At 31.6% G+C, this 22789-nt stretch overlaps 2 protein-coding genes and 1 pseudogene across 3 annotated transcripts; all 3 read right to left on the bottom strand.

Moving 5' to 3' along the window:
* Positions 1-629: 629 nt before the first annotated feature.
* LOC131671753 (facilitated trehalose transporter Tret1-like) lies at positions 630-4127 on the bottom strand (annotated as a pseudogene).
* Positions 4128-6363: 2236 nt separating this feature from the next.
* Positions 6364-8523, bottom strand: LOC131671752 (facilitated trehalose transporter Tret1-like). Its single transcript, XM_058948427.1, has 2 exons — positions 8441-8523; positions 6364-7676 (listed from the first exon to the last, which is right to left on the bottom strand). Exons 1-2 carry the CDS (start codon positions 8496-8498, stop codon positions 6364-6366), a joined length of 1371 nt encoding a protein of 456 aa, XP_058804410.1. The 5' UTR covers positions 8499-8523.
* A 9124-nt stretch (positions 8524-17647) lies between these two features.
* Positions 17648-22708, bottom strand: LOC131671731 (GRB2-associated-binding protein 2-like). Of its 2 annotated transcripts, none has more exons than XM_058948392.1 (8): positions 22341-22708; positions 20936-21064; positions 20678-20858; positions 20177-20458; positions 19627-20007; positions 19176-19562; positions 18975-19108; positions 17648-18884 (listed from the first exon to the last, which is right to left on the bottom strand). In XM_058948392.1, exons 1-8 carry the CDS (start codon positions 22419-22421, stop codon positions 18654-18656), a joined length of 1806 nt encoding a protein of 601 aa, XP_058804375.1. In that variant the 5' UTR covers positions 22422-22708; the 3' UTR covers positions 17648-18653. The 2 variants fall into 2 exon arrangements, with proteins under 2 accessions (XP_058804375.1, XP_058804374.1); XM_058948391.1 differs by having other exon boundaries at positions 17648-18899; positions 22341-22705.
* Between the last annotated feature and the right edge of the window lie 81 nt (positions 22709-22789).

Here is a 22789-nt window from a genome sequence, read left to right as displayed (position 1 = left end):
GTTACTGAAAATCATAGATGATTGTATTATTCACGCTTACTTATATTATATTTTGGAATAATTTTCAACAATAATATTAATTAAGACTTTTCGCTTAATAATTTCTGACTATCCATCAGAAACTAATAAATTTCTTTTATTTTTACCAATAGTGTGTATAAAATAAACTTCTTTTATTTTTACTAATAGAATGTATAAAATCAAGTTAATATCTAAAATTGGTAACAAATCGAAATTATATAAATGGTAACAAATCGAATATAAAAATGGGTAACAAATCGAAATTATATAAATATTTTTAGTAATCTTATAAATCAAAATTCCTTATATAACACAAAGATCTATGTAAAACTATCCATTTTTATACAACATTTTATATCTTCAAAAGTTTTCAATATCAACTACTCTAACTCATATATACACTTACATTGATAATCTTAAGATTATAGGGTAAGATTGGAGGGTACTCGTAGAAATAGTCATCTAGTAGAATGGACGTTATTCCGTTAAATTGTATATTAATTTTGAATTAACTATAAAATACCTATCAAAAATAGTTATTTGTTATTTAAAAAAATGAACGCTTAGCTTATCTACCTGATCGAATTTTCGTCTTTTATACAAACTATTTAGAATTTTCTTTTTGACAGACAAAGTGATAATGATTTATTCGATTCTTCTTCATCTTATTTTTTTCTCATCGGATCATCTTGAATTTGCTGTAGCGACTTTCCCTTAGTTTCTAGCATGAAAATCAAAGCATAGGGAATAGCCAAAAAGGTAATAACGCATGTGTGTAAAATATGTAAGCCTCTCCAAACAAATCTACTACAGGGTAATATGATTTAGAAGCAATAAAAGCTGCTCCTGCGACAGTCAATTTGACAACACAAGCTGCCACTGATTTTCTATTATCAGCATAAATTTCGCTGGACATAATGCTAGGAATAGAGTTTAATCCTGCGACGAAACTTACAATAAAAAGAAGAAGTGACACCACAGGTAACCACTGATCTCCGATCCATTTATTATTGAGACTCAATAAAATAAAATGAGTACCAAGTGTTACCAAAGGTATTGAAACTCCAATACTGGAAACAACCAACAAGTCTTCGACCGAATTTGTCGTACAATCCCATAGATACAATTACCGAAATAACGGCAAAGATCAAAATATGAAACTGCTGATGGTGCTTCGATGAGTTTCGATTCACTTTTTTGCAAAATTATTTCCATGTAGAATAAAACGTTATTCAACCCAGATATATGCATGAAGACAAAGAGCATCATTACGAGAAAAGTCGCTTTCCTCACATATCGTAGTCCAAATTCAGTTGGAAAATAATTATAGTTTCAAATGAATCACGTCGATTTTCGGAAATCATCGATGTGATATTATAAAATAATAGCTCCTACGCAATATTTTTATCTGCGCGCGCGCGCGTGTGTGTGTGTATATGCGCGCGCGTGTGTGTGTATATTCTATCATTGTAACTGAAAGGAACCTCACATAGCTAAGATGATACGTCATATCTATATTGCATATTTTTTTATCATAATCTCGCGGAAATCAAAAATATTAACACATACACACGCACATTAAAACTTCAACGAATTATTTTTATCCAATATCTACAACAATTAGATTTTTACTTTATAATAATTAAAAATTTTGCTGTTACGATAATAAAATAAGATAACATTTTTAAAACCGAAGAATAACTTACACAGCTTTTCTGTGAAACCAGGAGGTGCAGTTGATTTAACAAATTTTGTAATTTCTTCAAGTTTTTTACCTACATCTTTAATTCCACTTCGACACCATAGGATAGACTCTTTTGCTCCTTCAATATTTTCAACTTTCACGATATAATGAGGAGAGTCAGGTAACAAAGAAAATAAGATGACGAGAATAATACTTGCTATGAAGTATATTACACTCGATGGCCGCAAACTCATGTTAGATCCAGTGACACTAGCAAAGAGGTTGCTTAAAAATAATATTAAAAATGCTAAGTTTTATGATTAATTTGAGTGATTATACTCAATAAACTCGATAAACTACTGTAATGGTTACATAATGTGCTACATAATTTCAATTGTACATTGTTTTCACTGTTCATCAATCTGATTAAGATAGGGTTTTATAGCTTTTCTAAAGTTCATGATATCAACTGTAATCATTGAGAAAATAAAAAAAAAAGAAAATATTAAACAATCAGAGATAATTATTTTTAAAATGACTGTACTGGCAAAAGATAAATAATTCATTGTTGATCCTCTATGGCTTCTTGTAGAGTTTATTAATAGCGCAACTGATATAAACTGGTTAATGAAGTTCAAACCGTAAATAACGCATTTGAAATATGCCAATAAATATCTTTTTAATGTTGATTTAGTCCAAAGAAAAAATCGATTAATATGACGTAAGAAGTATCTTCGTTTTTAAGGCATTAAAAATGCCGTGAAAACAACAAACTCACCTAACATCCGGTGCAGCCACTTTGCCAAGATATAAAGTATAAAGCAAAACAGCTATAAAGCCAAATCCAACGCCGAGACTTATCCAAGCGAGGAACAACCAAATTGCAGAATCAGCCGCTAGAGCTAATACCCAACCAATGGCTATAGGAATAACCGTGATGAGATTTGTCCGTTTGTTACCGTACAGATTGATGGATATGGATCCAAAAACTGCTTTTATAAATCGACCCAGATAGAGAAGTGTTGCTACCCAAGAAGCTTCGCTTTGAGTCAATGGTAGGAGTGAATCGGGACGTATTAACTGTGCGAGATATGGCGAGCTCCAAACGCACGTTATACCTATTTCTATTGTTATGACCCATACTGCAATATAAATTAAATGCTATTTTCATGTAATGTTAGATTAAATTTTGTATTAAACTGTTTGAATGTGTATGTTGTTAAAGAGCAATGAGGCATTTTTCATATTCAGAAACTAGGTAATTACGTAACTTGTTACGTGCTTAAAAAGCTCTAATCTACTTTAAAAATTATAATCATATCGGCATCTAATTACTGATAACAATTCACATTTTCGTGGTGAATAATTTTATATTTTATAAGATCTACGTATATGCAATCAAGACATACTATTTTCTAAAAGTCGCAATTCGCTTTCAGTGTATGGGGTAGTATTGAGCATTATCTATTATCTTATCTAACCTTATCAATGACAGCGTTATTTATTATGTATCAATCAGTAACGAAATAATTGTTGAAAAGTAACGGAAAGGGCAATATTTTTCATCGAATCAAAAATAACCCAAGTCAGATGCATTTTGGAAAATTCGGCGAATGACGATATCGATAAAAATTGTTGCTCTGATTCCGTATTGTCACTAAGCACCAAGATTGTTTGTTAACAATGGATTTGAAATGATGGTAGCATTGCATTTTGACAAATACCGTCATTGATATTTTATACGAAGAAAAATTACTTTTACCGCTCTCAATTGCATTGCGACCCTTTATAGTAGTTTCATATATCTTATACCAAAACAAGAATGAAAGTAAAATGCTTCTTCAACAAAGCAATAATTCATTGGGTATGAAATTCATAGTTGTACCAAGCAATTTATATAGAATTCAGCTTAAAAACTGATGGTTTTGTTAACGACATTGATATATTTATGATTAAATTCATTGCAGAGTCTAATTTCTTCATTTAATAGTTCAGAAAAATTTTCGTATTTTTAGAAATTTTTTAATTTCGTATTTTTAAAATTATTCTGACGAAATACTTAATATAAATTACGTTAACTACAGAATTTATGTAATAAATATAAAGACGGAATTGAAAATATTCATAAACAATACATTTTAAAACTTGATTTTTTAAATTTGTAGTTGTATTTATCACATGCAAATAAAATAAATATTCTGTTTGTTAAAGATTTATTTTAACAATTATACAAAACTAATATTAGATTAGTTTTAACAATATATGATTTAATAAAAAATAATACAGGAGATTTAATAAAAAATAAATCGAATAAAGCATTCTCAGATACACGACTGTGGCAAGCTTAAATACCTGCAAAGGTAGCAAGAGCTTACGGATAAATTTTTTTAGCTCTACTAATAATACCAGGTGAATCATACATCTTTTAAAGTTCTTCTTTCGCGAGCCCTGGACTGACTGAAGAAAATTACTGGTTGCAGCGAAGATATCTTAGGATTATTAGTTATTTGCATTTCACTGATAAGATACGCGTGACAATTTTTCTAAAAAATGGGACAATGGCCGCGTCATATCCTCATTGAACAAATCCTAGACGAAAATATTTTATATAGGTACATTTTGTGCGTTAATCGTGGGACGAGTTTTATGTAAGAATTCATATACATATGCTCGTTTTTTCATTTCACGTAAAAATTAAACATGTCGGTATATACACTTATTCCTCTTTTATGAGATGAAAGCATGACGAAATTTATCACTTAGACGTTGGCTTCATTCCACTACACTAATTTCATTAACAACTACATGTATTGAAACATTCTTCCATACATATTAGACAAAGTCAATTGATTATAGGAACTCTGTCAAGTGTCTGCTTACCTCTGTTCGAATTTCATAAAATTACCGTGAAGAAATACGACATATCGAGTTTGTCAAAAAATTTCTTTAAGCTCTGAAATTATGAGCAAATTAAGTCACTAATTGTGATCTCTTATCTGATAACAAAACGTAGTATTTCAATTCTGTGAGAACAAAATTTATATAGAGATTCAAATTAAAGTGAATAATAATTATTATAAAAAATAAATATTCGTGCATTTCGCTCCACATAAAATGCAACAATCCTGTAAAATTACAATTCTTATTGAGCTGTGTTATACGCGATAACGATATTGTATGATACCCGAAAACCGTGATTATTGACTTTATTGGTTTATAATCGTTTTATAATCTTATATAATTAATAATATAAGATACAAATTGCGATCTTAAAAAAGTCGATTTGAAGATTCTTTGACGAATTCGAATAGGCAAAGGCTGGGAAGGTTTGTAATCTTGTTGTTTGTTGAATTACGCAAACTCTTTAGTGATAATCATGATTACGGATTTTACTGGCTCATAATTCCGGGACGAAAAATAAGATCTTAAGAAATTTGATTTGACGAGTTTTTAAAGTATTAAAATTATCTGTTAATGACCTAACTTTTGAGTTCTATTGAATCTGTGTGAAATTCGATCTGTTAGCTCAAGCTTCTCAACTTATTTTTGGCTAAATATTACCGTACTTTCTTGATAAGACATTTATTTTATTGGTTTTTCTTAGTTGAATAGATATCTCATCGAACAATGGAACAATACATATAAAATTATAATATGACAAACAACTATAATGTGAGACGAAAATTAGTAACACTAGCGATATTACGTTAAATTCATTTAAATTTACGAAAAGATTATTGTTGTAAATTAATTAATTGTGAAGCAACATTTTTGTATTAATTAAATATCTTCTATAAATAATTCATTAGAAAATCTTTTATTTTACATATTTATTTAACGTTATTTCTCAGTATTGGAAAAGAGATATTCAAATGGTTAACTTACTGTACAACAAAAGAGTAGATATAAAATACAGTTTCATCCATTATTAATATATTTTATTCGTCAATAAAAATATCAAATTTATACAATTATATCGAATCATACATGTAACTTAATACTATGCTTACTTTATCAACTAAATATCTATACTACTAAAAATAAATTTCATTACTTAGAAGAAATTAATGTACTTCAATGTCTACGGCTTTCATTCATTAAAAAAAATGTCTTAACGAAATATCATTATATATACTTGGAATAGTGCAAAGTTTAATACAAATGCAAATTATACGGTCGCTCAGTTTTTTACAATGAGACGTAATACATGTTGGAGTAATTATAATATCATGATATCATCACCAAGTACATACGTACCTTCAGTATTAATTGCGTATAAAACTTGAAATCTTTCATGTTAGTCTCGGATTTAAAAAAATCATTAACTGTACATACTTAACTTATGTTGAATGGTATCTATCCTGGTATTTGCAGCTGAATAAATATATTCAGCGTCATTAAGTGTAAATTATAAAAGTCTTTCTTTGACAAGTTATGATTTGAGTATTCATAATTAAGATAATAATTTTCCGGGGATTCTGCAATTTGTCATTCTTTTCGATTAATGTTGCGTAAATACGGTACGATAAGCTCAATATGATTAACGCATTGAAAAAATCTGAATTGGGTTTTCTTTGTACAATGACTAATGAAAAATAATGCCTTTTTCTAAAAAAGTGTATCTATCGTGTTTAATTACTTATTTTTCATCATAATTCTCAAGTCTTCTTTGTCAGAAGATCTTGAATTTCTTGTAATGATTTTCCTTTTGTTTCCGGCATGAAGCAAAGCACAAACGGTACTACAGTGATCACAAGTGCAGCATAAGTATAAAAAACGTAAGCTTCACCAATAAGATCAACCATTGGCTGATACGTTTTCGTAGCTATGAATGCAAAGAGAGCTCCCGCTATACTGGCCATACAAGCAGCTACACACTTGATGTTAGCTGGGAATAGTTCACTGAGGATCGCGCTGGGAACAGGCATGAGCCCAAATACAAACGATACCATGAATAAAAATACAGAAGCCGCTGGCAGCCATTTAAAGTTTCTAGGATCAAACCCTAGATCCATAAGCTCGAAGTGAGTTCCAAGCATCAACATGGATAGCGTTAATCCCAATCCTGAAACAATTAGAAGGAATTTTCGACCGCATCGATCCATCAAGTTGATGGTAAGAATTGACGTGACAGCTCCCGAGACGCTCACTAGTATCACTGACGTAGATGGGTTCATGAGTTCCGATTTGCTTTTGCGAATGATAATTTCCTGATAAAACAGAAGACTGTTCAATCCACTAATTTGCATGTACATAAATAGCATAGTCGCTATGAAAAATGCCATCCTGATCGGCGGATTTTTGAATTCATTCAGTTTGTCTTTCAAGCTATCCGGTGATGAGACAAATCTCTGAACCTCCTTGAACTCTTCGTCAACTTGTTCACCACTTCTGTACCAGCTGATTGCTTTCCTCGCTCCTTCTTCATCGCCAATCTTCATCAAATGATGCGGAGAATTCGGTAGCCACAAGAACAGAGCTATGTCCGCCACGCACGGTATGAGAAAAACAATGGCTGATATCGACATACTGAGATATGGACAAATCGCACTAGCTAATACATTGCCAAACGGTGAGCCGCAAAAAGCAATGGTGACGATTGCACCGCGAATCGTCGGCAAAGCTATCTCGCCGATGTACAAGGGAAAGCAACTGAATGCCATACCTAGACCCGTACCACCCATGATTCGAGCAACATACAACATCTCCGCACTCTTTGCTATTGCTATCAAGGCCCAGCTCAATGTCATGGGTATAAGGGTGTGGATCAAGGCGTTCTTACTGCCCCAAAAATTTACGCATAGCGCACCGATAATCGCTCCAATGAAACGCCCAACGTTCAGTAGTGATGCCACCCAAGAAGCTTCATCCATATCCAAGAGAAATGTTTCTCCTGCAGGAGTTGTTAGTTTCGCCAGGTAAGGTGACGTCCAGGCGCACATTATCCCCATTTGAGACAGTACCAAGATAACTGAAATCGCAAAAGTAAACTATGCGTGAATTTTTAAGTATGCTTTCTTCTTGGAACCTAATTGACGTCATAATTCCAATCGATATTGTTGCCTGATTAACTTTTATGTCACATGTTCTTTAGTATATTTCTTATGCACAGAATAACTTACCTAAAATAAATTTGCAAAATAGCTCTTTTTATATATTTAAAAATGAAAACAATTTTTTTTAATATAAGTAATTCTGATTGCTATTTCATTGCGTTTTTTAAAGGAAAATCGTACGATGATTCGTATTTATCAATGTGTCGACGTTTAGAAAGCTAATATTTGATTTAGTCTGACAAAAGATATTCTTTCAATTATATTATATCTTTTCCAATAGAACATAATTTATAATTCTTAACTATATTTTAGTGAAAAAATTTTGAAAAATTGTAACAAAGCATGATTATGATTATTGATAGAACTGCAACTAATTCAACTGAAAATTGAATAATTGATAAATCGACATTAATCATATATCATGAAATCTTTTTAAACGAATTAAATTTGAGCATTAAATAATAATACGAACCATCAAATGAAACATTCAAAAAAAGTTTAGTCATCATCTATAAATAATTGAAAATTTTCATTTAGAAGTGATCAGGAGACCAAACGATGTAACGGTAAATCAAACATCGTCACAAAAACAAGTCTAATCATACCTCATTCAACTTTGCATTTCATAAAGCCCAATTCAACATCTTTGAGATAAAAATGAAAAAAGTACGAAACTTACCTCCAGCTGCGGCAGTCCATTGTGGTACGAGTTTCATACTTAATAGCTGCTGGACCATGATGATACCGAGTTGCACGATTGATAGTGAAAGCACTCACTCGGTCGTTTAAAGACTGAAAAGTTTTTTACTTTGCACGAATCAGCTGCAAGCATTTACTTTTAGTTTAAATGATAAGATAACATCTATCGCTTTTTCATGCTTATTAATAGTGAAGTGAACATGTGTCTTGATTCGACACTTGTCTCTTTAGTCATCTGTTTTTCAACTTTATTTTCTCCATAATTTCTCAAAATATTCTCCTCCCGATGCAATGCCCATGATTGATTATAATAGAGACATTATAATTAGTTCTGTATAATAAACGCTGAAGAAATTTATTTTACCAGTAAATTAAAATAAATAAATGGCATTATAAAAACAAACGTAAAAGTCGACTATCTCAGTAAACAGACGCTCGAAGAATAATCATCAAATCGTCAGATTTTTATCACGTGAGAATTTAGTCGTCATTTTCAGTTACAAAAACACTAAAAGATTTCATTGCTCATAACAGATGCGATACGCTCTTCCAATAGCGCAAATTATTCTATAATTATTATGTTTTTCTTTGATTTCAATTATTTATATAATCAAATGAAAACACACCAATATAACAAAATATTTTTACAATAGATTAAATCGATATTAACGTAAATTGAGGATTATAGAAATAATTTATAATACATTGTTAATGATCGAATAATTACCCAGTTACATTGATTTAGATGTCTTAAATTGCAAATACTATGAGGGAAAAATATTTTTTCAACGATAATGAATGATTTCTTCCTAAATTTGGTAAAAATATAATGAAATGATGCAATGAATAAAACAAACTCATCACGCTTAACTCGAAACCGCAAAGCAATGTCACATTCAATGCTGTCTTCAATTAAGGTTGATCTCGGGCATGCAATTGACAATATCGTGATTTTTACGAACACGTGTTTAATTGAAATTAATTTTCGTTCAATCATAATATTTTGAATATATAGCTAATTGTTACCGAATGGAAATACAACCATATTCAAGATTATTAAATGCTCATTAAAAATTACTTTCATAAATTTTTGTTTGAGCAAGTTTTCGTTGAATGCAAAATCTTTATTCTTGTGCATTGATTAAAAAGAAGATAAATTATCTTTAGATATTTGATTGCTTTAAAGCTTTATTCTATCGACCATAAAGTAAACTGAAGAAAAATACCTTATCTAAACTTCATGGCTTATAGAAAAATCATATATGTTATCCGGTCAATAATGTAACAAACTGTCATAAAAACCATACGATGTTGAATCCTTACTAGCATATCCAGTGGGCACAGCCTGTCAATATCTTATTCGATTATCGCCATAGCTTAAGATCCTTTACGATGGCAATATTCAAAGACGCCAACACACTTTATTAATATTAACTGTACATGTTATGCATATTTAATACTATACTTATGTATTTTCTATTGCACCAGCGATAAATGAAAAAGTTTAAGTTACTTAATAAATGAAAAAAAGTAGCTAACTTTTGGAAATGACGTGCTCTTTTGCACATTTACTCAAATATTAAAAATAATATAATTTTACTAACATATTAGTTGTGATATAGTAGGCTGAGTTTACAAGTTTCTTAAAAATCCTAGAAAAAAAAATGTTTATTGACTAAGAACTGAAAAGCATTAACTACTAAACTGACTTTTACTTTTGATAGGATAAGTAATGAAGTATGTCATTGTTTTATCGTTAATGACATGCTGCAAAAAAAGGAGTAGCAGGAAAATAACTATAATAAAGCTAGAGAACGAATTATATCTCGCAAGCGAATATTCAGTATTTTTCTAGTTGTTTCTTAATTTCCAAAGAGATTACGATCGCAGAGCCATATTAATATAATATTAACGTATTAGTAAATGTTAATATTCTTCGCTTCTATGCTTGGAATATTTTGCTGACTTTTACATTTTTATGATAAATTCATAAATATTCATAAAATGAAACTTACCCGTCACAGCTGGAATCCATTGTCGAAGAATATGTAGAATACCATTTGAGCGATTATTTATTCTTGCAGGTACGTTTGTTAAAAGACTGTTAATTTCAGACTGTACAATGATTTTAATGTTTCTCTCTTCTTCAAACTCTCCGCACAAATACTGATCACAGTTGCCATCAATTATTGCCATTGTTACACAAAAATATCCACAAAATAATTGTACGATGAATAGAATTAATCACTTGTCACGCATATCGACATGATCAGTGGTTAACTGGTATTGACCTTTCCGCAATCGACAAGAAAATACTAACAGCTTTCTAGGCCGTACTTTTAAATATAACGAACTTCCTTAATCTGTTAGAGTGATATCAGCCAATCAATGTTAAATATCAAATGTTTTTATACTTCCGCAGCTATTGATGAGTCTATAGCACGTGATGATATCTGCAGGCACGTGGTGATGTCGGATGATTATCAAAAGTTTTTACAAAAAAAAACGCCTATGTCGAACAGTAATACTTTTACGGAAGGAAGTCTACAAAGTTATAATTACTTTTTTTGACTAATGCATTATGACGATCACTACAACATTTATTTATTAATTAACTCCAATACACACGTTTAATAACAAACACAATTTTTTGATAAGGCAGCCTACTGATGATTTCCAAAAGGTAAGAAAACTATCTTTTATTAACTACAATAAAGTTGACTGCTATCACTCACGTGAATGGACGCTAGCCAGTAAAAATCCCAACTGAAAAGTAGCCAAAGCATCGTCGCCAGCTATCATTTTCCACTGTATTGCAGTCCAGAAAAGCAAGTTAACGTGATGTAATACTGTGTTAATGTAATTTCAGTTCAACAAAAACTGAAGTTTCAAAAGTACGTGTGCCGTAGTATTTGTCGATGGACCAACTAACAGATTGTGACTCACTAGGCACTGCGTCTTATTTAGAGGCTGCTCAACTTTGACGCTGAGCAAGTTCAAAATTTATATGTTCGATAGATGACGTTTCAATGAACTATGTATTTGGACATATAGATCTTGAAAAATCGAATTTCCTTATCTCATAAAAAAATAACTTACCTTTCATTGAATATCAGAAATAAAGCGGCAACTTTTTAAGTTAAATTTTCTGCGATCAAAAACTGACAAAATATCGTGTACAATAAACAATTCTGTTTGTAAAAATTAGAATTCATTAATGTATTTTTCAAATATAAATTTGAATTAGATTAAGAAAAACTAGATAGTAAATTATTCTATATGACAAGACATTAAATGTAATTTATTAGTGCGCGTATTCGCATTCTACCGAACCCGGAAAATACTTATTTATAATTATTAAGTAACCAACACCTAACATAGATCAATATTTTCATCTAATTAATATGATTTATTAGATCGCTGCATAGTAATAATAGAACATTGAAATCAATTATGACTATCTATTTGTGTGATCGATTAGAAAACAGAATGGCGAAAACAAAAATAACAAAGTTGATTATATTTTTCAATTTCGTGCAAGACACAGATATGTATTATACTTAAAAACTATTTTTTTAAATAACTAATGTGGTGAGCGGAATATTGAAAAACTATAATATTTTTTAATTGATTACTACTATCGACTTTTTTAAATCATGTTGAAAAAATTGATGAAGGTCAATTTTACTCGTTTATATTTTTATTTTTTGGAAACCTTCATTTATATTTGAAAAATACATTAATGAATTCTACTTTGATCATCACTGTTTTCACAGTGAAGTTTCGTATGTGAATGATATATTATCACTGCCATAAGATAACGAATTATTGTTATCCTGGTTTTTAATCAACGACAAATGTATTTAAAACACGCATTAAAAGACCAGAATCGAGGGGTGAAATTATGACTATATATAACCATTCTCTACGAAAAAAGTATTGTGCATAGAGCCATAGTTTATACTACAAACGTTTTCAAAATGTTAAAACGTTAAATAAAAACCACATTTATAGCAAGTATTTTCTTTGCTTTTCGCGAATACATTAATTCATGTAAATATTGTGATAAGAGCCAATAAGCAACCGTCTGTTTTTACGTAAAACATGATTAACAATTAATGATTTTGTAGTTTGTGTTAATTTGGACATATAAATTTGCGTAGTAATATAGCAAGTCAAAAATCTTCGTTGTGTTTTTAGGTAAATGTAATTAAAAATTATTTCGTTGGAAAATCGAAGCACGCTGTACTCATGGATAATTTACGTGATGCAGATCACGTTTTTCTTTTTATTCCTAATGTCTTATATAATTCTGGATTTAAAGAATGGGGTAAATGAAGCTACAAACCGCTATAACATAATTTTACTACTTTGTTAACCTAAATCATAGAGGACCTATACGAAAAACGTACCAATCAAATATTGTGATAAGTGTGATAAGATTTACAACAAAATGTCATTGCAACTAATAAATTTTTAAGAAATTTAAGCGAGAAATATTGCGAGAAATTGCTTCAAAGCGAGAAGCATGCTGTAACGATCGAATGCACTTAGCATAAAAACTGGCATTGCTAATGGTTGAATCAATATAGTTTGAAAATTTTGCTCAAATTTTGCAAAAGTACAACTGATTTCAAGAGAAAGACACGATTGTAAACTTTGCACAAAATGTATATCTTGCATACGAGACAAATTCTATTGATTATTTTTAAAATAATATCACTATCAACGAGCGTAACAAGCAACACTGCATTATATAAAAATTTTAATAATGATGAAAATTCCAACCAACGAATGACAGACATATTGGTAAGCCACTGACAGAGCATGAAATTTAGAATAATTACCTTATAAAAATATTTAATATTTCAGATGAATCTAATTCAGACTTGTTTTTCTAATGATTTGAATATGGTTGTAATCGCTGGGAATAATAGCTGGCAAAATTGGACTCAATTTTCTAACCTGCCGGTATATCAACTTTCATTATCAAAAACAAATATTTTCCAACGACACGCTCGACTCCAAGGAGTTTATTCGCTCAATGCGAATTTGACTTCAATTACGCGTTATTCTACAAATCTTTACATCGTCAACGTTCCGTCTTTAAATTATGAAAATTTACTGAAACGACTGAGACAATCAATTTTGTGGAATGCAAGGGCCCATTTTATTTTTGTAAACGAAAATTCTAATGATAAATGTTTGAATTTGCGATATGTATTTTTACCATTGTGGACATCGTTTAATATATTGAATGTTTTCTACATTTGCAAAGATGAAATTGGTTCGTTGAGTGTATATACGTTCAGTCCCTTTACGTATTCATCTTCAAAGTTCTGGATGAATTACAAAGCGGAAAAAATTTACGGAAGAAAAAATTATACAATGAGATATTTCAAGTTTATAGATAATCTTCACGGTATGCACGAGAAATAAAAATATTATTTTTTTGAGTTTCATCTGTCCGTCGTATTTTTTCAGATATTGATTTGTCAATGTGCCGCAGACTGAATATTGAAAAAACTCAAGAACTCGATGGATATCCAATCAACATAAGCGCTCAGTTGATACCAGACGTGTTTTATTACAAAAATAAAAGCTTACAAGGATCGAAATCATTACCGTTAAAGGACTTCGATGGAGTCGAAGCGAGCTGGGCTCAAAACATATGGTCAAAGCTCAAAACTGAACCTACAGTAACAATCCACGATGTCGCTGGTTACGTGAACAGAGAGCACAAGGTCAACGGTATACTAGGTTTGATTATCAATCACACCTACGACATGTCTCTGAACGAACGTTTCATGCGAGCTTTTTGGAGACTCCAAACTTACCCTCACGACACGATGGGTATGTGCGCAGTGACACGTAAAAATCAAGCTAGCATCGAAGTTTCTGTTAGCCTGATCATAGCCAACCCCACAGTATTGATTTTTATTATTTTCACTTGTTGCGTCAATACAATTGTATTAAAGTATATTTTGAAAACTGAATTTACTTCGGCATCAATCAACATTTTACAAGCTCTCCTGGGTATGTCTATTACAAGGAAGCCCGATTTCCCAATCAAGAGATTCATCTTTCTTTGCATCATCGTATTTTACTTCATCATAAACATATATTTTAACAGTCTATTGACTTCAACTTTTTCAAAGTCCGTCGATAACCAGAATATTGATACTCTTCAAGATTTGATTGACTCGAATTACAGTTTATTAGGAGAAGATGAAGCCATTACGGAATTCCTACCAGACAATATAATTGGTCGTTTCCGTAACTCTACGGTTGACAACTGCTTGAATCTAACATCAACAAATAATGTCGCATGTCTTTGCGAATGCGGTTATATCAATAACTATGGTTTGCAAAATTTTACTATACATATCTCGCAGAATTTGTACAATACGCCCGTGGTTTTTATGGTACGCGAAGATTGGCCTCTATTGAATCGTGTTAACTTCATAATCCAAACTATGCGAGAATCAGGCCTGATTTCTTATGAATTTGATAAATCATCTCACGAAAATGAATATCGTATGAAAGTGAAAGAAATGGGAAGTGATGAAAAGGATAATGCATTGAAAAAATCGCTACTTCTGAAAGATTTGATGTACTGTTTCCGCATGTACGCGATTGGATTGTCAATAGCATTCGGGACTTTCCTCACCGAAACTATCGGAAACATATGCAGGAATGGATATTACAATAAAAAGTTAGACAGGCTTAAGATTTTCGAGGTTGCGTAACTTCTCACTGATATCGAAAAACGATCTTTACCCATGGCAATGTTAAAGTAATTTAGAGCAAGTCGACGCACATTAAGAAAATAAAAGTTCTATTGACAGATATCGAGGAAGCATTTTTCACAAACGAAGCTATTAGCAGAGTTTCAGACTTACATTAAGCGTGACTTTAGCGTACTTCCCTGTGAATTTAAGAAATAAAGAAAAAGAATAAAAGTTGCGTTGAAAGCATTGCACGTGTGGTGCACTTACCATAAAAACGAAAATTGTTCTAATAGAACCCAACTGTATGGTAAAGCAATTACACGTACAGAGCTCCATATAGTTGGCACCGGAAATCATTATGTACCCAGTGTCACTGTAAACCAGCGCTGTTTGCGAACGCAGACTTCAAATCTATCCTCTTGACATTTGACATGAATGCATGCACCTTGAACAAGTAAAATCTTAACAGATACAACAACTACGATGAAGAACATGGTAACAAACCCTAGCGTACAGATTACTTTTACAATGATCAGCTAACAACACTCTTTACCAACATTTATTGAATCCCTTGATTTCGGTGTTCTTAAAAACTGCGAGCGCAAGAGATGATACTTTTGTAAGATTTATATTGCTTTCAAATGAACGATTTCATTTTGGTCTCATACATATAAGTGATTGTTCAATGTATAACACTCGGTCATATTGTAAAAGCAGCTTTAGTCCGTGTAAATTTTAGTTCATTGATATTTTCTTGCGAAATGTACATTGTTAAGTACAGAGCATTAATTGTAGATAATTTATGCAAGTTCATTTTTTATCACTTCAAATGTAGAAAATTTGTAAAATATAAATATTCAGTTCTAGCATCGGTCCAGCTCTCAGTCTGTCTTGAATTTTTACTGTATCCGTTATATTTTGTACTTGTTCTGCTGATTGATTTGCTAATTTGCTGTTTATGTCAATTTGTGAATAATTTCTTTTGACAGTGTTTTACTCCCTTTCAACATGTCATTTTGGTACACACAAGATACTGCTAAACATAGAAGTTTGATTTAAGCCAAAAGGCCGTAAAGCGATATGAAACATCTTACAACGTTCACAATTCGTTTCATTTGTCAATAGCGCGGAAAATATATTGGACTTAGTCTCCTGTAATAATTATGTTAATATTAGTTCTCCGATAAATTTCATGAACCTCTTCTCATCAATGTTCCTTGTGACGTTACTTCATTTCGTTCACCTACAACACTTCAGTCACAAGTATCTTTTAACTTTCATTAAGCTAATTACAGTTCTAACTTATTACTTTAATCCATAGACTGGCATAACTTCTTTGACCTTCAAACGCCTATTTATACTCCTGTTAATCATTTCAACACTAAATTGTTTGAAGTTACTAGTTGTTATTCCCTATCAGTCCTTTTACCCCTTATTTTCCTCAATAAATGTCTAAAGTGCTCAAGTCTTCCATTATACTTGATAAAAAGGCACATCAATTGTTCAAATTTACAGTCAATCCATAGACTTTTGCTTAATTTAGATAACTTAGATCTTTTAGTAAACAGATGCTATTGTCTGACTATAAATTTTTATTCAACGCACTGAGGATTCTATTCACTCTGATCCTAAATTATTCTGAAAATTTGTAAATCGTAATAAGAGCCATGGAGGTTATCCAGATAATATGTTCTTGGATGAATTATCGGCTACTCTTAGTCTGGATATTTCTAATCTTTTCGGTAAACATTTCTCCTCTGTTTTTTCCTCTTATACTGTTTCTGGTAACCTTTTTGGACCGATGTTTGATTTACAATCTTTCTCATGTTTCCAATTTTCCTTAGACAATATCACTAATAGTCTTTTTCATTTAAACAATTATCTAGTACTAATCCTAACGGCATTCTCTTGCAATTTTTATCTTTAACTGTTAACATAATTTAACTTCACCATTATTCATACTTTTATATTTTTCAATCTATCTCTTCATCTTGGTTTCTTTCCCTCTATGTGGAAGCAAGCCTACAGCATCCCTGTTTTCAAAAAATGTGATGATAAACGTAATATTGCTAATTATCGTCCAATACACAAACTAAACATACTTTCTAAACTATTTGTTCAACTGGTTTCTGTCAAATTATGTTATATTATATTTTCTCCGCTTTATTAATCATTCACAATATGGTTTTATAACGAACCGTTCACATATCGCAAATCTTACTGAGTTTTTTTAATTTACAGTTATTTCATTTGTTATTTTATTCAATTACTATTCATTTATATATCATCAATGGGAGTTTCTCCTGTATAATAAATAAAAATAAAATAAAATGAAATAAAATGAAATAAAATAAAATAAAACACCGATTGCCACTTTTAACATTTATATTGGAAAAAAAAATTATAAATTCTTGTGGAATTATATTATAATTTTTTATTCATAAAACCATTGAGACATTTTCTTTTTTCTGGATATTCAGAATACCTGTATTAATACAGTGAATACAAAATAAATAAAATTACAATTTAATATATCTCTTTCGCATCCGAAACGTGAAATTGGTATTTCATTTTATCATGTAAGTATGTAAATAATTTTTCTTCTATTCTGTGTTAAAAAATGTACGACATACACAGCTAAGCTGCAAAATGGATATAAATGGTTTACAATACAATTATTAAAATTATTAAATTTATTTTTTTGGTCCTTTCAAATATTGCTACTTTAATTAATTGCAATTTAATAATGTTTTTCCGACGGATTCCCGAGATCTACCCAATAAATACCATTCTATAAAAATATTGAGGTTTGTTATATTTACAATCTAAATTCATTATCATTGATGCGATGCGTTATTATCAATTCGGAAAAATACTTTGAAGCAGAAGTTGGTATTAAAATTGGTTGATAATCAAACATACTTTTTACTTAGATATGTGTTTGAGTTCACGAATAAGTTACAAATGTCGAAATAATTCAAAATCTAGGGACTTGCAATGGTTCGGTTAGTAGGGCGACGGACTCGTACCCGGTAGGCCCGGGTTCGATTTCCAGTCCCTGCTGATTGATACAAGCACCACTGAAAACACTTTTATGTGCTTTACTCTCAAACACATTGCAAGCTTCCGTCGCTGATTAGCACTGATGGAGCATAAATAGAGCGACGTTAAACAAAATAATAAAAAAAAAATTCAAAATCTATATAAAAATATGGCGACAAAAAAAAATAAATTACACAATTACGTGCTTAATTAACCAAATGCACAAATTACTTATTGCATTAATATTAGAAAAGAATTACAAAGTATCAATGTTAAGGCTATAAATTAAATCATTTCTCTATCAACATATAACTTATTTTTCAACATATCTCGAATACTTAAAAAAAATTTTATAGCACTGATTATTATCTATTTACAGTGTCAACGAATAATAATTAAAAAAAACAACGAGTTAAAAAGCTAACTTAAACCATCCGTGCATTGCTTTCGTTCTTCTTCGACCCTCTGCCTGGTCCGGTTGAAAGCTTCTGTTTTAACGAAATCGACAGTTTTATAAACTGTTGAACTCGGAGATGATTGAACAGGTAGCAGAGTCGGAGCATTAGAAGTTTGGGATGATTCTAAATCAAGGTCAAGGTACTGTAAATCGACAAACTTACGAGACGATGCCGGAATGAAACTATTCTGATCCTGAAAATAGTAAATCTAAAAAAACGAAATAAGAATAAGAATAATAAAAAAATAATTTCAAAATTGACTGTAAATTGAACGAATGTTTACCTCTTCTTTATCTTCATGGATATTATCATCGTCAGAAAGTGACTGAAGTCTATTTGAATGAACACTCGGAGGCGTAGGACTTGGTACTACTCTCGCTCTATTTCGTCCAGGTGGTGAAGCCAATTGCAAAGGACCTAAATAAAAAATTTCTATTAATCGTTAGTTTTCAAAATATCAGATAACACTTCACTGAATATTTACTTTGAAGTGGTGGTTTAGTTAATGGTGGTTTGAGTCGTCGATTGATGCTGGGTGGTTCAGCTGGTGAGTGTTCCGATGGGCTTATCTCAGGGCCAACATTGACAGGACCAGGCGAATGCTCGTTACTGATCATTGATAGTGTATCACTAGTTTTTCTTCCAGGTTTGAGTTCTCGATAGACAACTGGAGGCGGTGGTCCCATTAATGTCGGAGATGTCAGTAACGTAGTTAATACTGAATGACTTGAATTATTAGTTGTTCCTACAATATCTGGCTTAGTCAAGGGGCTCGGTAAATTCGAATACGTTGCCGTTGCTGAAGATTCTGAACGGGGACTTGGTGGTTCATCATCATGAAAGTCGTAACGGAAGACACGTTCATCTTTTCCTAAAATAAATGTTATCAATTAAATATTTTTTAAGCAATTTAAAAGATATCGTTAGATATGTACCAGTAGCTTTCGTCGGTGCAGCATTAGTGTAACAATGCCTAGGACGCCTGCTAAGCGTACTGCTGTCGATCGATTCAGGCTGGTGAGATCTTGGAAAATCGTAAGTCTCATCAGTAATTATGGCCGTTGCTGGGGTAGTTGGTGCCGGTGTAGCCGGGGTAACTGGTTTTGAGCTTTCGGTCGCTCCGTCTAAATTGAGGTAATTGTGCCCGGGATTTTCGAGAGACATATGCGCTGGCTTCGGTGGTCTTGGTGGCGCTGGGACTTCCTCTGCGGCTGGTGGAGTTGCCGAGTCTACTATTCGCAACTTACCAAATCTCTTGCGCACACTCCAGGAACCTATGTCTGCATCATTGGCACTGTTTGATGGCTTTGATTCACCTACGACATAAATTTAGACATGAAAAAAATTTTCTGATTTATTATTTCTTTTTTCTTTATATCTTAAGTAAATAATTTTAACTTGAGAACAAACAATATATTTATAACTAAAAATATTTTTAAATATTTTACTTTGAAACTATACGCTAATGAAAAATATTTAACATACCTGTCGAGGGAAAAGTTTTCCAATTAACACTAGGCACTGGTACAGTCCACTCGTCGTCGGTAAATACACTTTCGGCATCCGTTGTAGTAGGCGATCTAGGTGGAGATGGAGCCAACCTCCTCGGTGCATCGTAAATCTCAGGACCTTGACACATAACTGAACTGAGAGAACTCGTGTCGTTTAAGCTTCGTCCAGATATACACTCGCTTATAGGAATATAAGGACCGGAAATTGTACTTGCTGGGGAGATTGGTGGAGATTCTTGCGACTCAAATGGATATACTAAAAAAATAATTTTTTAAATCATTTTAAGAAGTAAGTCAACATGCACATACTAGAAATATTATAGTTTATATATTGTAGAAAATGTAATAAATGTAGGATAGATACATATAAATACATAATTATAGAAATACAAAAATAATATTTTTTAATTATTTCTAATTTAACGACATCTACATTCTACTTAAAATATCATTTTGGATTATACAATAAATTTACTTTGCAGTTGTTGCTCATCATCCTGAACTTTTAAGCCACAAACTTGACAAACGGCATCAACCCATTTATTCATATCAGCTTCATTTTCAGCCACAAGATAATAGGTCCTTTTTGGTGTCTTAACGTTGAACATGTACTGATATTTTTGCTTACGATTCTCAAATCTCAGACCAGCATCCACCTACAGATAAGGACATTTAATTAAAATTTTATTTCAGTTGATTCAATTATACATAATATTCATAAAAACTATTTTACCTGTTCACATTGATCAAGATCGATTTTCCCTTTTAGTTTTCTACATTTTTTATCTGTATAATATTCTAGAAAATACTGCCCAGGCAATTCTCCACTGTGTCGCAGGGTGAACCATCTTTCTCTCCATCTCTAAAAGTTAAATAAAATAATATAAATGGCTTTTTTACTGAACAAGTAAAACATACAAATAATTCTTATAAAAAATTACTCATTATAGCACGCTTGTACATTTCCTCAATGAACCACTTTATCAATGAATGATACAATTGAGTGACTAACACATAAGTGATTTCTTTGTTTATGTGTATATACAGAACAAAGCAATGCATAACTTTTTTTAATGATTCAAATACTGCTTGATAATTATAATTTCATATTTGAATTTTTTTATTTCCTAATTAATTATTAACAACTTATTAAGATATAAATTTCTAAACTCATTAAGCAATAGATTCATATAATATTAACTCTACATAATGCTATTGTTCACAGAAATTATAATTTATTTGAAAAAATATGTTTTCCTATTTCTACATAAATATAATTTCAATGATAGGGATTTAACCGACAAACTTTTACATAAAACTGGAATTCTAGACCACGCATTCATGTAAACAAAATTCCAAGTCATCTAGCAAATTAGTAATCACCATATTTCTTCCAATCGTCCTTGCTTTAATCCTCTAAGATAAAAATACCAATACCTAACCTATAAATTTCACCTGTTATCAACAGGTAATATCAAACTTAAAAATGCAGACTTGTTTTTTTTGTGCCCAAATTTTATGAGGCTAACATTTTTTTTCATCAAACGCAGCTATAACGATAATAAAAAACTTATCAACCATACGATAAAACTCGTAACTGAAGTATGATAATGAAAAATCAACAGTGTAAACATAAAAACCAGCTGCTTTGTGTGGTAAACAATATTTTTTACGATTCTCCATTAAAATCATAAAATCATCTCTGCTCACAATGGGCGATAATATCGTGGTATTGTTCGAAGAACATTGAAAAAAGAGCTCTCGAAAGCATAAACAAAAACAGAAAACGCTCCGTGAGAATGCAACACGTTGTCTGCAAGAAAGTGCTCGAAAGATTGAAATTCCTAACTGGAAATCATCCAATCAACCCATTTATTATTAGAAAAAACTATAATGCAAGCCGCATTCCTTACGAAATTCTACAGTTAGATAACTCAAATCTAAAAACTTCTGAAATTTATTCTAAAATCATTACACAATTAAATTTCTTGTAGCTATAATCACTGCTAAATAATGCTTTAATAAAAAAAATATAATAATAACCAAAGCCAATTATTGATATACTTCACAAATTCCTAAGTAATTCTAATCATTTAAGATATATAAACAAAAATTAAGTGAAAAACATCCGCACGTACCGCTCTCCACAACTTCGTGGGTGGCGACTTGATAAGCCATCCTTCGTGCACAATCTCCTGGTTGGTCTTGAGCACCTCCATAACGAGGTTCAGGTCGGCAATTCATCGAGGAAACTCGCGTTTTTCCACTCCCGATTTTGTTCTTCAACCAAGCCGCACAATTAACTGACTACAGGTTAGACGCCTGCTCCCACGTACGCACTTTCGTGCACTGGCCTGTTGCTTTACGTCCGCCAGCGCCTTTGCGCCGCCACTACAGCGACCGCCTCTCACTTTAGTTTTCGTCTCTTCCTCTCCCGTCATCAAGCCCAACCATGATGTAGCCGAGATGGATCTTTAAATGCCAGGCAGCGTTAGATGTTTTTGTTTGCTGCTCAGATTTTTTCGTGAGAGACTCGACTCGCTACAGCTACGCTTATACAGTCGCTTTATGCCCAATTACGACTAAC

This window comes from Phymastichus coffea, unplaced genomic scaffold, assembly GCF_024137745.1.
Source record: "Phymastichus coffea isolate CEN01 unplaced genomic scaffold, Cenicafe_Pcof_1.1 PCOF00134, whole genome shotgun sequence".
In the NCBI taxonomy this organism is placed as follows: domain Eukaryota; kingdom Metazoa; phylum Arthropoda; class Insecta; order Hymenoptera; family Eulophidae; genus Phymastichus; species Phymastichus coffea.
This window is presented reverse-complemented; position numbering and strand designations above follow the sequence as displayed.